The sequence below is a fragment of the Anabas testudineus genome, chromosome 21 (genome assembly GCF_900324465.2).
Source record: "Anabas testudineus chromosome 21, fAnaTes1.2, whole genome shotgun sequence".
Taxonomy (NCBI): Eukaryota; Metazoa; Chordata; class Actinopteri; order Anabantiformes; family Anabantidae; genus Anabas; species Anabas testudineus.
Genome location: NC_046629.1, coordinates 16733311 through 16748880, shown reverse-complemented (window position 1 = coordinate 16748880; position 15570 = coordinate 16733311). Strand labels below are relative to the sequence as shown.

General features: G+C 39.8%; 1 protein-coding gene across 2 annotated transcripts; it reads left to right on the top strand.

Moving 5' to 3' along the window:
- The first annotated feature begins 339 nt into the window (after nt 1-339).
- On the top strand, nt 340-15254 carry agpat3 (1-acylglycerol-3-phosphate O-acyltransferase 3). 2 transcript variants are annotated; one of them, XM_026376316.1, is made up of 10 exons: nt 340-551; nt 8071-8128; nt 8320-8550; nt 8691-8860; nt 8984-9145; nt 10403-10556; nt 10661-10763; nt 11837-11912; nt 12173-12371; nt 12539-15254. In XM_026376316.1, exons 3-10 carry the CDS (start codon nt 8373-8375, stop codon nt 12628-12630), a joined length of 1134 nt encoding a protein of 377 aa, XP_026232101.1. In that variant the 5' UTR covers nt 340-551; nt 8071-8128; nt 8320-8372; the 3' UTR covers nt 12631-15254. The 2 variants fall into 2 exon arrangements, with proteins under 2 accessions (XP_026232101.1, XP_026232102.1); XM_026376317.1 differs by lacking the exon at nt 340-551 and adding an exon at nt 6221-6374.
- Nucleotides 15255-15570: the final 316 nt, after the last annotated feature.

Here is a 15570-nt window from a genome sequence, read left to right as displayed (position 1 = left end):
AACAAACTACCACACATTATGTTTGACTGTCGTGCAACATATCATATTTCACATAATGCAAAATAATGTCTGTGGATAACGTGCGCTATGTGGACGTGCTTTGGATACTGCAGAAACTCCATCTCTTTCTGAGGCAAACTTACTTCATTTACATAAAATAAATTAGAAATTATATATATATATATATATCATCATTTCACTGGTCTTTTCTAACTGGTTCTCATATTTGAGTACTTAGATTTGCCCCTGTAGGGATGCACGTGTCGGAACACTTGATGTATTTTATTTTTTCTGTGGGAATGAATGAGGGGCCGCACCGGATGTTGAGCATGCCACCTTCAGTTGGGCTTTGAGGAAATGTGGAGCTTTAACCAACAAACAGTACTGCACTTGCACATCACGTTACCTCAAGTCATTTTCCTTGCGTTTCGGGTCCCGAGCAGTCAGACCGAGTCCTTGCGAGTTATTTTCTAGCCATGGCGGCCTGAAAGCAGCGAAAAGTGTAACAAAATACACCGACTCGCTCCAGTTCCCAAGTGGATCATTTTCAGGTAAGCCCCTAGTACCGCTACTGACAATGACTGCTAACGGTAGTTAGCTGACTAGCTAGCATAGCGTCAGCTAGCAGCACAGGTGAGTTGAGTTTATGAGGAGTTGTGCAGCGGTTTATGGGGAAATTTGCACTCATTGGCAATTACACATTGTCACTGTAAGACCCCTTCTTCCTTAATATATAATTATAGCCACTGCTTCGCTGGTTTTGATAAGTTAGCATTGCTAGCTTGTGTCTTTAGCAGCTCACTCTGTCCTTCTTGTGCGGGTCGGGTGAGTTGCACTAACGTTTAAGCTGGTGTCAGCCAGTTTATCACTATTTCATTTGACAGCTCTTATATCAACTCAGACTGTTTTTCTAATGTCCTTTACTCAAGTATAGATGTAGAATGAAGACCACGTCTTCGGCCCCAGTCAAGACGTGTGTCAAAACATGAGCCGCGTCTGGATTCAAGGGGCATGCTGGCCAGTTGGGTGCTAACGTTAGCGATAACCACCCCACACTGGTGCATCAGTACGGTTTTACTCCGAGGCCAGTGGAGCTGCAAAATACGTCCGGGTAGGTTAGATACTGAAGTAGCACGGAGCATGTCAGTGGGTTCATATGAAAGGCACTGCTAACTTTAGACTTGAACCTCACTTTTAAACAGAGAGATTGACAGACAAACGATGCTACTGTGATCCTTCCTGACAGCGTGACAGCAGCGTTAGGACTGACTGCTTGATGTTACTGGTGGTGATGATGTGTGTGACTGTTCCTGCTTTGGGCAGGAGGAAGCTGTGGTCTCTGAGTACTTTCCAGTCTATGTAACATTAGCCTAACCTAACTCAAAGCCTTATATGGCTAAGTTAGACTAAGTTAGTCTGATCGACTGAGGAACACATGTTTTTAACTGGGGGTACACAGAGCTTGATCTTATTGAGCCTTTCTCAATTTATCAAAAACATATGTGGCAAAGTGGCAGCTTTTAACATGATGATTATTCCTTCTGGCCAGCAAAAGGTTAATAAGGATGTAATTTAGGTCATTAAATAACTTAGGTCACAGAGACTTGCTAACGAACTGACACTTCCCAAATCACAATTAGCTACATTAAGCTGTGTGAAGCAATTCTTGAGGACATGCATTTGAAATGTGAACATAATACATAAAAGCATAAAACAAACCACAACGTAAATGTTAAGACTTTAAGCTTGGAGTCGTGCATGTTGGGCACATGCTCTGCGTAATTAGTGACATGTCAGTTAAATAGTGACCTATCGAACTATCTGCTCATTAAGTATTGCAACACAGGACTTTGAGACACACGTGTAGATAAGTCTTATCTGAGCACTGCCATCTTGGAGTGTAATCCCAGACTAGCAGTATTATGAACCTCTTAATAATTTATATGACCATCTGGTTAACTGCTAAGTTAAACTGAATGTTCATTGTCATCTTAGAGCCCTAATGTTCATGCATCTTGGCAGTTTCACCCATTTGCTACACCTTCTGCCATTTTTTTGTTTCAGTTTTTTTTTTTTTTTTTGCTGACTACAACAAAGAGTACTTTGTGTATCCTTAAGTCTTATCAACCATCTCTTTTTACTATGGCCACATCCCAAGCTCAGGATGAGCTTTGAGTTGATTTGAACTATTTTCAAGTGATGCAAGGGTCTGGGTCAGCAAACTCATAGCAAGAAGATCTTTATTGTGGTAATAGTTATTTTGATGACGACAAATAGTTACACAGGTGGTACAAGCTAGAAGGATCAGTGAATTACTTGTTTTTGTCTTATGGGATTTGTTGCAAATATCATTGTTATTATTTTAATGCTTTGTGCATATATGATGAATGAATGTTGGCCATAAATTACATACCATGTCTGTCAGAACGTAATCTTAAAAACTATGAAATCGCAATAGGTCCTCGATTATTATCGATTATTATTCTCCTTGTGTTGTATTATTATGTCTGTTAGTTTTTGTTTTCTGACCTATAGTATAGAGGCATGTGAATAATGGTGTTAATAAAGGAATTGAATGCACTTTGGCTATGTTTGATTGATTTTATTGGTGATAGTAACCATGTAGTAGATATGCCTTTAAATTTCCTCACTTTACCTAACAAGCAGTAGTATAACTGAAACAGCTTTTGGATGTTGGGTGATATAGTGGTGCTACATGCAGGCTTCAATGAAACATAAATAACCTCATTATTACTAGTTAAATTTGGCTTTACACCCAGTGGAAAGCCCTCAGGCGTGTTCTGTAACCTTTCACCTGTTTGCTTCTTTAAATGTATCGTTTATTTCTGCATTTAAGTGCCAGGTGATGTGAACCACATTCGACATTAGCACTGTGCAAGAACCCAGAAGTTTTTGTTGGCTTGCTCATAAGCCCTGTGTGTCATCTTTGTGTGGTTGAGTCATATAAATATGTTGTAAATAATTTTTGGTACATAAGGTAGAATAAGGATAAAGGATGAGAATCTCTGATTTCTAGACTTTGGTTTAATTTATTGATCATCTCTTAATTCATCAATTGCACTTGACCAAACAGAAGGCACAGTTTGGTAACTCACATAGAGATGTTGCATAATGATTGGCCCTCTCATTGAGACCACCACTTCCATCTAATGTGAAGCGTTATTAACAGGTGGCCAGTAGCAACATGAGGCAAGATTGGTTCTTGTAATAAAACACATGCTATTATGCTCACTCCACTGTGGTTCAGCAGCGCCCAGCCTTTTTTTTTGTTAACGTTAATGAAATGTGACATATCCAGGGTGCCCATAGCCTGCTAATCAGCCCTAATCTGATTCTGTGGATTAGAGGATGGGAATGCAAGACACTATTTGCGGTACATGTGTGCCTCCCTCCTTCCAGAAGTGAGCCATCTTCTAGCATTGATTAGTGCACTCTGGTAGGATGTACTGTGGCCTTTAGAAGTTTGGGGTGTTTTCTTTTTGTACTCCCTCTCAATGACGATCTACTCTTTTTGGTAATTCTTATGGTGATTGGCAATTCCTTAGTCCTCAGCAAACTGTTGCGCTGTTCATTCAGCAAGATCTGGGACCTCGATACGCTCTTGCTGTTATCATAATCTCCCTATTTCCTTCTGTGGGATTACCATGGCGATGAAGCTACACAGCCTCTGATTATCCACTGCTCTCTGCAGACCTTTTTTTATATGTTTTTATTCTGGCTTTGATTTGGTCACACATAAGGAGCCAAAATGCTAAATCAGAGTGCTGTGATGATCTTCACTGGGATTTGTGGGGCGTTGGTGCTCATGGCAATGGCCTACTATGTCTACTGGTAAGTAAGTAAAACACGAGAGAGATGTTTTGGACCATGGCCACAACAGATTCAAATGTGTCTTACCAGATGTATTAGCCAAGATGTGGCTGAACTTTGCCAGTATTTACCAGTTGTAATCCGTTAAGGTTAATTTCAACAATTCTTTCTCATATCGGAGGCTGTGCTTGTGTGTTCAGGTGATGCAAAGCAGAAGCAGCTGTCTGGCCCTAAGCAGCTTTAACCCAGTCAGCCTCTCTAATCTTTCCTCCAGGCTGAGTTGGGCTCGCCACCTTCAAGAAGGTGGATGTTGACAAAACCAATGGCTGTTTCTCTGGTTATGACAACCCCAGTACAATACACAACAAGAAGCTGATTTGGTTTGATACATGTGAAGCTGTAAAGTCAGCATTTGGTTAAGCTCAGTGCTGGTGGTTTTCTAAAGAAAAAGAATGCTTTTTTTACTGCCTAGTTGTAAAGCTACCAAATAGCTGCAATAGGAGAACTAACACTGTCAATTGCATTTGTCTATCAGTATTTCTCTGATACAGAAAAAATATGTTGAATTGGTTATTTCATTGTTTATTTGAATACGTAAGAATCAATAGTTTTACCAGAGAGTGCTGTACATTTTCCAGCTATCCCATTTTGTAGTAGGTGGTCCATTCTGTCTGACTTCTGGCTGGCAGAAGACTTGTGGGGCTGGGATATGATCAATATGTTGAAGAAAAACTGCAGCTCTCTACTCAACTGTGCTATAAAGCATATAAACCGTTTAATACTCTGAATCTAACATAAACGTAGTTTCAACTGATATAACATCTGCAATTCAAATATTTGAGCATGGCAGAATTATGGCTCTGTATTCTTCTAGCATTGTATGGTTTTGTTGACCCTTTCAACAAGCAGACGTAGAAATCATTATTTGACCTTAAGTGAGTCAGGAGTCTGATGTTAATTAACTGTATTATGCACATGATATGCTGTAGCTAGGCTTTTTTTCTTTTTTCTGCCTCTCAGTAAACATGTTTCAGTAACTTGTTGCTTTGTGAAGATTTTGGTTATTTAATTATTTTTCGTAAAACTAAAATTTGTTGCATTTATCTTCTCATCTCCTGGATTCCGCTACCTACTTTATTAATTTTATTAAAGGGGTATATGTTTTGACCACTCAATTGAGTGCCACATTTTTTCTAAAATACTTTTTAAGGCAATTTTTGATGCAGGTGAAGCTAGCCTCTTTAGTGATTTCTTTTCTACCTTCGGCACTTAAAACTGTTGTAGATAGACTCAAAGTACTATATAACAATGTATTTTATGTACTGCTATACCTTTCCTGACAAGTGTAATGTTTGTGACCCATTATACAGATGCATATGCTTGCATCATTGACATTTTGCTTCATTTACATACAGCTGTATTTAGCCATACTGGGCCCTTCCTACCTGTGTGTTTTATATCCCTGTATGTTCTATGGGCGTGTGGGTGCCTTTTATTAATAACAGTTACAAAACCAATTATATATTTATTATAATTGTATTATTATTGCTACTATTATTTCTACTACTGCTGCTTTTTTGAAGGGTAAAGCTGCCATGCAAAGACAAGTCAAAGTATAATGTTAGGAATGTACATCTACTCCTTACTCCAAAATGCAAAGATATTATTGTTACTGAAGTTATATATAAATCACATAGTTTTACAAGAAGAAAAGTGAAAACTGATATAAGAATGTATTCATAAGGTTGAAGGAAAAAAAAAAAAAAGAAATTGGTTGAACCTCCATTGGCAGTTACACCATACTAAATATTGAGTCCCGCTGATTAGCTGTACAGTGAAAGTGAGCAGAGTGTCTGTGGAGGAAAATTAGGACAAAGTTCATGATGTGTTTGTCTAAACTGTTACACACAAGGTACTGTAGCAAACATTGGCCAGGAAACTTCTCAGTTGTCAGCGTGAAGACAAATAACATTTACTCTCAACTCTAAGTATTATAATTATTAATTGTTATTAATAAAAATAAAAAAAACATAGTTTGGTCTCAGCCAAAGCCAAACATGAGATGCCTATACAGTAGATTATACAGCAGGTATTTTATTATAGACAAACAGAGAACAACCATAACACTGATTTCCTATAAACTGCAAAATATTTCCCCCTCCACCCATTTTAGACTTCCGTTTGTATTGTCCATAATACATTCACCTTAAGTCATGTACCAGTTAATGCACTGTATTTAATACACTCCTCTCTTTGTTTGTTTGGTGTTGTAGCTTTCCATCCTTCCAAAAAGTGTTACAGGACCCAAGTTAAATGTGCAATAGTGCAGCTTTACCCCTCCCAGTCAGACGTTCCCAGTAGGAACAAAGGTCAGATCTGTAACACAATACAGAGACAACTGTGGATGTTTAGACTGATAATCAGAACCATCAGATAGTACATGACACACATGCAGCATGTCCTAACTCCAGAGATTTAGAAACATCTGTACGATCTGTTTGTTGGACCGAGACACTGAGCTGAAGGTAGCTGTGGATGTGCATGTAAGATTCTTTTTTTTTTCCTTATACTCTTTGCTATTGTGTGTATAGTGTAGCAGTTGTTTAGGATTGGTTGCACTGATTAAGAATTATCTACCATAATAAACTAGCCTTGTGCCCTGATTTCGTTGAAGCTTAGAGAATAATTCAGGCTTGAGGTAAAGATGTTCATATAACTGGAGATAGCTACCTTGGTTTTCTGGTCATTGATGTTTAAAGGTTTATTATTTGTCAGGATGACACTCTATTATGACTTGTACAAGACAACAGCATTTAAAGAAACATAAAAATAGTCTCTACAGAGGTCCTGTGAACAATACTGTGTCTGTGGTTGAAGTCATGTCGGTGTGATGCAGGCACACAATGTTTCTGTGTCTGCCTTGTTGTCTAGCTGGCAGGCAGCTCTTTTAAAAAGCAAACACTAAAAAGCCCCCTTTCTGCTGGTTTGCTGACGCAGTGTAGCAGTGAATGCAGATGACTGTACATATGTTGATGTTGCAAGCACTGCATAACTTTGTAAAAGATCAGGAGTAAACACAGTTTTAGTTTCCACAGAATGGAAACTTCAGCAAGGGCAGTTTTGATGCTTTGCTTTCAACATGCTTGTTCTGAAGAACCAAAATCAGCTTCGCCCCATTCACAGGTGATGTTGACAGTTAATACTGTCACTAAAAAAGAGACCAACTATTGTCCCATTAACCAAAGATATCTGCAAAGGAAGAACTCCTTATGGGCAGATTAGAAATGTTTCTTGGAACAGCTTTTAACTGGCTTAACCAACACTGTAATGGGCTTTGGTGCAGATGTGGGAACAGTCCATTCAAGGCCAGCTGGCCTGCGGTCCTGTTCACGCCAACTCATTGTCAATTCTAACAAAAAAGGTTGTTATTTTTTTAATACAGGTCTCTCTTTTACCATCAATTCATGCTCTATACCTGCTTTTTTGTTTTGTATCTCAGGATGCTTTGCACCAACACTGCAGCACCCCAGACTGGTCCCCAATCTGTTCCCGAGTTGCTTGTCAAACACACACAGTCACATCCTCCCCTTGAAGCAATTAAATGTTTCCAGTTCATCTGTTGGAGAAAACTGGAGAACACAAAGAAAAGTCATGCAGGCCTAGACAGAACCTGGGCTGCAACTTATCATCCAATTTTTAAGATTAGTTTATCATTTTAGTCGGTGTCAAATGTGACGTCTTCATAATGTTCATTCTGCCTGATCTAAGTGCCGAAAAGCAGCTAATTCTCAAGTTTGAGAAGCTGAAATGATCAGCTGTAAACCATGTATCGGATCTATGCAGAAATGTTGTTTATGCTGCATCTTCTAAAATTTGTTTTATAATATATTAGGAGGTAACTGGCTGCAGGAAATGCACAGCAGTGCTGACCAATCAGGCACTTTTCTGCTGAGGTCAAAATCATAACAAAATAACAGCCACACAAAATAAAAGCTCACTAACCATACTGCATGTCAAACTAATGTGACTTTGAGATACACATACAGTGTTTACCTCATGTTTGATTTTATAATCTACACCATATTGAAAAATGATGGTGTCTGTTTCTGTTGTTCTGTGTTGTTTGATGGGACAGGAACAGAACACTTTATTAAATTCTGCTAATGACACTGTACTGTAGCCTTTCATGTTTTATGTCTTATACTGTTGCCTCATCATCTTTTCGGCTGTCTTACTCAGGTCTGTAGTACTGGCTGAAGGACCGTGTAAACGCGGCTTGTAAAAGGATACCACCGTGGTAAGAATCATTTGTGCCTTTTTGAATGTCTTTGCATAAACAATAGACTTTAACAGCTCACGTCCTTCTGTCAACATTTCTCCATCAGTAATGCATTGTTTGCCACCCCTCCCTCCCCTGCTTTTCCTTCTTTCTGCATCTTTGGCTGAAGTTGTTTTGACTGCTCTCATATTCCTTCTACTCTCTCTCAGGTTGGTTGTAGTATATAGAGAGGAGCCTACGCAGCTCTCCAGGCTCCTCAGCCATGGGTTTTCTGGCCTACCTGAAGAGTCTGTTCATCCTGCAGTTGCTGATGGGCTTTGTGTTTGTGGTGAGCGGCCTCATCATAAACTTCATCCAGCTCCTCACCTGCATCATCTGGCCGTTCAACAAACAGCTGTACCGCAGAATTAACTGCCGGCTCTCCTATTCACTCTGGAGTCGTGAGTAGATGGCTATTACAAATGTAAAGTTATTTATGGCACAACAGTAGAGAAAAAAGAAGTGTAGTTCTTATTTTATACATCATTTAGTGAATGAATGTTTATCAGTACTTTGCTAATACAACTACATGTCTGTGCAGAGCTGGTAATGATGCTGGAGTGGTGGTCAGGCACGGATTGCACCCTATATACTGACCAGGCTACGGTGGACAAATTTGGCAAAGAGCATGTCATCATCATCCTCAACCACAACTATGAGATTGACTTTCTGTGTGGCTGGACCATGTGTGAACGATATGGCGTCTTAGGGGTCAGTATTGTGGCAAATTAAGATAAAACCTTGTCAGAATATGAGCTTCTTAAGGGCTTCAATACTGTTCATGTAAAATAGATGCCTTTTTTGGTAAAAAATATACCTGTTCTTCCACTGTAGAGCTCTAAAGTGCTGGCTAAACATGAGCTTCTGAAGGTTCCTCTAATTGGTTGGACCTGGTACTTCTTAGAGATAGTTTTCTGCAAAAGGAAGTGGGAAGAAGACCGAAACACTGTCTTCAAAGGACTGCACAGGCTGAAAGACTACCCTGAATATATGTGGGTAGGTACATCTTAGCATACTGTGCTAATCTGTCCGATGGCATGTGTGTACAAGTACAAAGCTTAGCAGTTTTACATTTATGTCCGGCACACTGATGTGTCTGTAACGCATGTTGTTTCTTGAGTACCGGTACATAATTTTATTGAAATGTAACGCAGTTTTCCATTTATTATTTTAAGGCACCTATACTTTGTGCATTTATTTACTGGATTTCATTTTCTTATTTTTAGCAATAATTATTCAAGTTTCCACAGTTGGAGCCGCTCTTGACAAATACATAAATAAAGCTTAGATTTGCTAGCAGTATAGTTGGCTTATAATGCATTTATAAAAAATTTGTGTGTGTTAAGATCTTGATGATGATGAAACATGATATTGAAATAGGTTCTAAAGGACAAGAAACGATCAAAACAATTGATTTGAGGGGACAAACAAATGTGAGTGCATCTATAATTGAGTATTAATCCTACTGCATAAGAAAACTGTGTGTAAGCGAAGGCAAGTAAAATAGGCTAAAGGTCAAGCAGAAAGTCTGCCTATAAGCTATTTGCAACAAGCAGAATTTAAACTACTGTTTATGCTACCTTGGTGACTAAAACCACCAAAACGTTGATTTCCAGTTGATCTGTCTTTTAATGGCAGTTGTTTTGAATTCACTGGAGAAAAATACCCTGAAATCTACATGTTGCCCTTTAACCTAGTTTCTCTTACCTAGACTGCTCCCAGCAAGTCCTCTGAGAGCACCAGCTGTGTTTAAAATCTCAACAGGAGTGTGTGTGAGTGTGAGTGTGTCTGTCTCTTCTGTAAAACCTCCTGAACTAGACTTTCCACTTTACATAAACGGTGCTCATGCTTTCCTTGTGTTTCACGATGCAGATTGGGTAAATGGTAAAGAAGCTGGTGTTTGTTGTCTGAATTAGTTGCACTTGTGTTACAGATTTTCAGTGACTCCAACAGTTACGCAGCTGAGATTAGGCTGATGAGCAGATGATCTAATTACCCCTTAAATCAAGCATCAGGTCATTGCTAATGACTTCAAATAAACAAAGTAAACTCAAGTGGGTAGAGCCCAGTTGACTGTTTTATTACCACTAAGATAAGATAGTAACCTTATTTTAGCGAGTGTTATCTTGAACTTGATATGTGATTCAGACCAGCTGAAGTAGATTAGTGGATGGGTCCGAAGAAAATAGGTTAAGTCTATGTGATTCTGTCTGTCTTCATAGGTGTATTAATTCAGCTCTTCTCCCTCCCCAGTTCCTTCTATATTGCGAAGGCACGCGTTTCACTGAGAAGAAGCACCAAATCAGTATGGAGGTTGCACAGAGTAAAGGCCTGCCCGTGCTCAAATACCACCTTCTACCCCGAACCAAAGGATTCACCACCACACTGCAGTGTCTTAAGGGCACAGGTGGCCTATACACACACACACACACACAGGCAATTTATCAAGTTCACACATGCTTGTGTTCTTCCTCTGATTTATTTTTCTTTGTTTTTTTTCCTGACTTACAGTAACTGCTGTGTATGATGTTACTCTCAACTTCAAAGACAACCAAACTCCCACTCTCCTTGGCATCGTCAATGGCAAGAAATACAAAGCTGACATGTGTGTAAGGTGAGTGCCGCTGACAGCCTCCATTTACTTGTATAATTAGTTTGTTGAACACAGGAATTTGCATACTTGTCTGCTACCAAGTTCCCTCAAGTTAAGGACGACTAATGCACTATAAACCCGTTGCCCTCTTTCCTGCTGCGTTTTTGTTCTGTAACAATGAAAGAGACGCTCAAAGTGTTGGCTAGTTTCCCAGAACATTTATGGTTGCAGAACAATAATTCTGATGGCCACAGCGCTCTTGCAGAGAAAAGATGGTAGCAGGGTTGGGCAAATCGCGTCTGGACAGCAAATCAACGAAGTTTGGAAAATGTTTTTTTTTTTTTTTACTTTATCTTTTTTACTAAAATACAGAAAAAATAGAAAGACAAATATGACCTGTGCTGCAGAGTGGAAGTGAGTTCTAGGTGAGGGAGTCCTCTGGTGGCAAGAAACTGCTCTGACGGGTCACCTGTGATAACGTGTATCACTATTGAACTTTTTCATTCACTCTGAAAGACATAGAGGAAAATTCAGTGTGATGTTAATAAGACTGATCCAAACATGCATGTCCTTTTGCCCATTATATTTTAATTTGAGGGTCATTATAGCTGCTGGTCTCCACTGAATAGATGAATATGTAGATGCGGTGAATTAATGTGGTGTATGTGAAATATTTTATAATTCAGTTCATCAAGTTTCAGAGCAGCTACTCTTCGCCTGAAGGTGCTACAAAAGGTCTCTCAGGTTGAGCTCGCTGTGCATCATTTAAATGACTCGCCTCTCTGTATCCACCATGTCCTCTACATTTTTTATTTTTGCTTTGTTTATTTGTGCCACAAACACATAAATCTGCAAATTTATTTGAAAAGTTTCCTTTTGTTGTGGGTATTTGAATTTGCTTCCTCACAGGATTCCAGTCATTGCTTAGTCACGCAGCTCTAACCATAGACGACCTGCATCCGTTGTGCCATTCTTTGTACATTCTCAGTTGTGCATTATGTGCTCATCTCTGACTGCTGAGAGTGAAATTGTAAGCAACACAGAAGCCGAATGTGTATTCAGTCCCATATAATTATTTACTCTTACCCATCCAGGCGCTTCCCTGTGGAGGATATACCAGAGGATGAGCAGGAGTGTGCCAGCTGGCTACACAAGCTCTACCAGGAGAAGGTAAAGCTGAAGAAAACCTAAAACATTAAAGACACAAGCCATGTTTAGAGTTGCAAAAAAACATAAAAAGAAAATTTGTCTTAGATTTACCCGTAAAATTTGACCATTTGATTTTGGTTATTTTCAGATTTGATTAATCATTTTTTCATTTCTGATGGACTGTACCATATTTTATTGGACATATACAGAAGGTTAGGGTTAAGAGTTATCTGTGGTCACTTTATACTGTGAAAACCAATTCTTCTTCCTGTACCCCTAAGGATGCTTTACAAGAGGTTTACAACAAGGAAGGCAAGTTCCCCGGACCCACAATAATCCCACCTCGTCGAGCATGGACGCTGCTGAACTTTCTGTTTTGGGCCACTCTGTTGCTTTCACCCCTCATCAACTTTGCATGTGGAGTGGTTGTCAGTGGCTCCCCCCTGCTCATCATTGGCTTCATCACTTTTCTCATCATAGGTTGGTAAATTTAACACAAGCGACTATTAAGTGGAAAGTCATAATTGTTAATGGGGGCTGACTGGGAGACGGTGGCTGATTCTCACTTTAAATGAGGAAATAGATGAATTTGCTGAAGGTTCAGTACGACCTAATTTCATCTTTATTTTTCTTTGCTTTCTCCCCAGCCTCCATAGCTATCCGTCGCCTCATAGGGGTCACTGAGGTGAAGAAAACAGGCTCCAGCTATGGCAACCAAGAGTCCAAGAAGCAAAACTAAAGCATCTCACGTTCCCTCCTTTGTACGGCCATATCTGTGCAGTCGCCCTGCGGTGTCTCACCCCTACCCAACTCCATTCTTCTCCTACTGTTGAGTCAGTTGGTAGGCCGGGGCGGAAACCGAGCTGTGAAAAGATAATAGAGACCAGAATTAGAGATATTAATGGCACTAAAGTGAAAGGGAGTACAGAAGGGTTTCCAAGCTCTCTGGTGTAACACACAACATACAGTAAGGAGGAGAGATGCAGTGCTGTATTTCCTTGCATCTTTCGTAATCCAGCTAGTCTCACTGAAGCCCCATTAAGTCCCTGTAACACCTGAGGTTAAGCTCCTAACCCATCTGAGGTCACACGGCCTGCCAGTGCACCCATTTTCCTGCTCTGCACTCCCTACCTCCACTTCCTACCTCCACTTCCTGTCACAGTCATCAGCCAATCAGGGAGTGGTGATGTGCTCAATCCTTTTGCTCACAGATCACAAACCAATCCGTATCTTATCTTAATCTTTAAACTTCATCCGGGGGCAGTGTGCTACATGCAGGACGTCTCCTTCACTGTTTTTTTTCCCCCACACAGTGAGACTTGTAATGGGAACCGGTGCCTTGAGGCCCAGCCTGGTTTCCTTAATCTTAAAGAGTCGATTCACCCAAATCACAATACAACTGTGTCCCAGTTACTCTGGATAGTTGCTGGTTGTTTTCATTAGAAACTCAGCTTTGAAAGTAAATGATTGTGAAAGCTGCCAACATTGGTGGATTATCTAAGTGGCTGGCAATCTCATTCTGTGTAGAGATTTATTTAACCTGAGTGTGATTCAATTTGGCCCCACTGTTTTGGACTAGCAGCAGAGATCTCAAAACCTAAATCATAGATATCACAAAGGTTAAGAGGGACAGTAAGTTATTATTTTGATCTTGATGAACTGACACATTAACATTATGGATTGGAGAGGCTGGTGTCTGTTTCACTACAACAAAGGGCTCTGAATGTGCAAACTGTCCTTATCAAGGATACCCACCATCTGTTACAGGTCTCATTCGTAGCCCACCAACACCCACAGACTCATTCTGACACATTTCGGTTCTCTTTCCAATTTCTACTCCTATTTTGACATAGGAAGTTGCATACATGTCATCCATTTTAAAACATAGCTGGTCCATCTTTAACCCCCATACTGCAGGTGTGAGGTCAGTTCAACCAGCAATCCCAGTCCCAACACTGGAGTAGTTCAACATGGTGACCATCTGTCTTCATCTAGCCTCGCAGCTGTTAGCACGTTGTTTTTGTTTTTGAGGTTTAGGCTTTAGTAGTGATGTTTTGACCTTTGCCTTAAATCAAGCTTGCTCAGGCAAGGGATTGCTTATTCGCCACCCCTTTAAAACAGCACGCACCACTATACCTCCTGTGTTATGTTTGAATACTCACCCCCCTCGTTCCACTCCAGCAGTGCGCGGTGGAGTAGCGTGCATTCATTGGGTTTGATTACCAAAATGAATGTATAATTGAAAACCATGTTTTGTAGTCATAGAGGAAAGCTAGACTGATGTTGGTTTGTTGAAGGTGTCTTTGTATAGTGTGTTGTTGCAGATAAACCCACACACAACTTTAGAATCAGTCCATCTCAGACATCGTTGTTTCAGTTGTGTCTCAAATTTCTCAAAACGTTTGCCCGCTGCAGCTCCAGTGGACCAGTTTGTCGAACCTGCTCTCCCCTCACGTCCGCCCTCCCGTGCCACATGTAGTGTTAATCATATGTTTTGTTGTGCTGTTTTTTTTTTGGGTTCGTCACTCCACTGCAGCAGTATGTTACATACTTTCTCTTTCTGTAGAGTTTGCTCAGCCCAGACAGATTTTATGCAAGCCTTAATAGACAGTGCTGCTTAATTTTTGTGTGAAAATGTAGACGCTAACTGAGCCCCATGTGATAGTGACGGGTTGAGAATAAAAACAAAATGTCCTCTAGTACAACAAGCAAGTTCTGGGATTAGTTGCCAAGTAGCTTGTTATTTAATATGTCACATGAGGAGAAAGGATAATTGGTTTAACTCGGCTCTTATGTGTTGGGAACTGTTTTCAATGAGTCCAGGTTTGTTTTGTTTTTTTACACAGAGGCGCTTTGAGTTGCATCACCTCAGATATTTTTGAAAAGCTTGCAGATCGTAGCCTGTTACTTTTTGTTCTGTGTTTTCGCAAATTCAGACATCAGATACAAAGGCAGTCCATTCAGTACATACAGTTTTTCAAAGCAGAAAAGATGCTGAGAAGTTTGAAAAAACATTTTACACTGGGTGTTTTGTATTCTGTAAAGACATTGGACTAGTGTATTCTTTTCTTCCTTTGCTGAAGCATTGACTGGATTCAAATAACATCACAAATTGACACAAATTTATGACCCTTTTTTTTTTTTTTTTTTTTTTTTTTTTTATCTCAAATCCATTCGTGGCACCTCTCACATCAGCTTATGTTTTCTAAAGTTATTTTTATGTTCTTTTCAGCTACACCACTTGAGAATATTAAAGAATTCAATCACAAAGCCACTCTTACTCTTGACTTATTTGGATTTGTGTGAATTTCTCCATTTGCACAGCAGCGCTGGTAAAAGAAATGTAGCTCGGAGCGATAATGAGCAGGAGAAGCTGAATCCACACGAAACGTGTTTCAACTACTTTCCTCTTTCGTCTGTCATCTGTCATTCATCAGCAGCTGTTCAGAAGCAAACTGGCTTCCATCATCCTTCATTTATCATTCATCATCACACTCATATTTTTCATTAAATTACAGCATATAGCCAAACAAGTGTGACGGTATGTAGACTGTAAGCTGAAAATATGTGTATATATAAGAAAGTAAAATGAATGTCAGAAATTATAGAGATATAAGTATCTTTGCTTTCCCAGTAGACATTTTGAAAGACACTCCATCACGTGTCCACGGGACGTTTT

Bases quoted from the DNA above. Each gene is read 5' to 3' on its own strand.
- agpat3 (XM_026376316.1), top strand. From the start codon at position 8,373: ATGGGTTTTCTGGCCTACCTGAAGAGTCTGTTCATCCTGCAGTTGCTG. The intron at 10,557-10,660 runs GTGGCCTATACA...CCTGACTTACAG, and splicing joins GCAGTGTCTTAAGGGCACAG to TAACTGCTGTGTATGATGTT. The intron at 10,764-11,836 runs GTGAGTGCCGCT...TTACCCATCCAG, and splicing joins AAAGCTGACATGTGTGTAAG to GCGCTTCCCTGTGGAGGATA.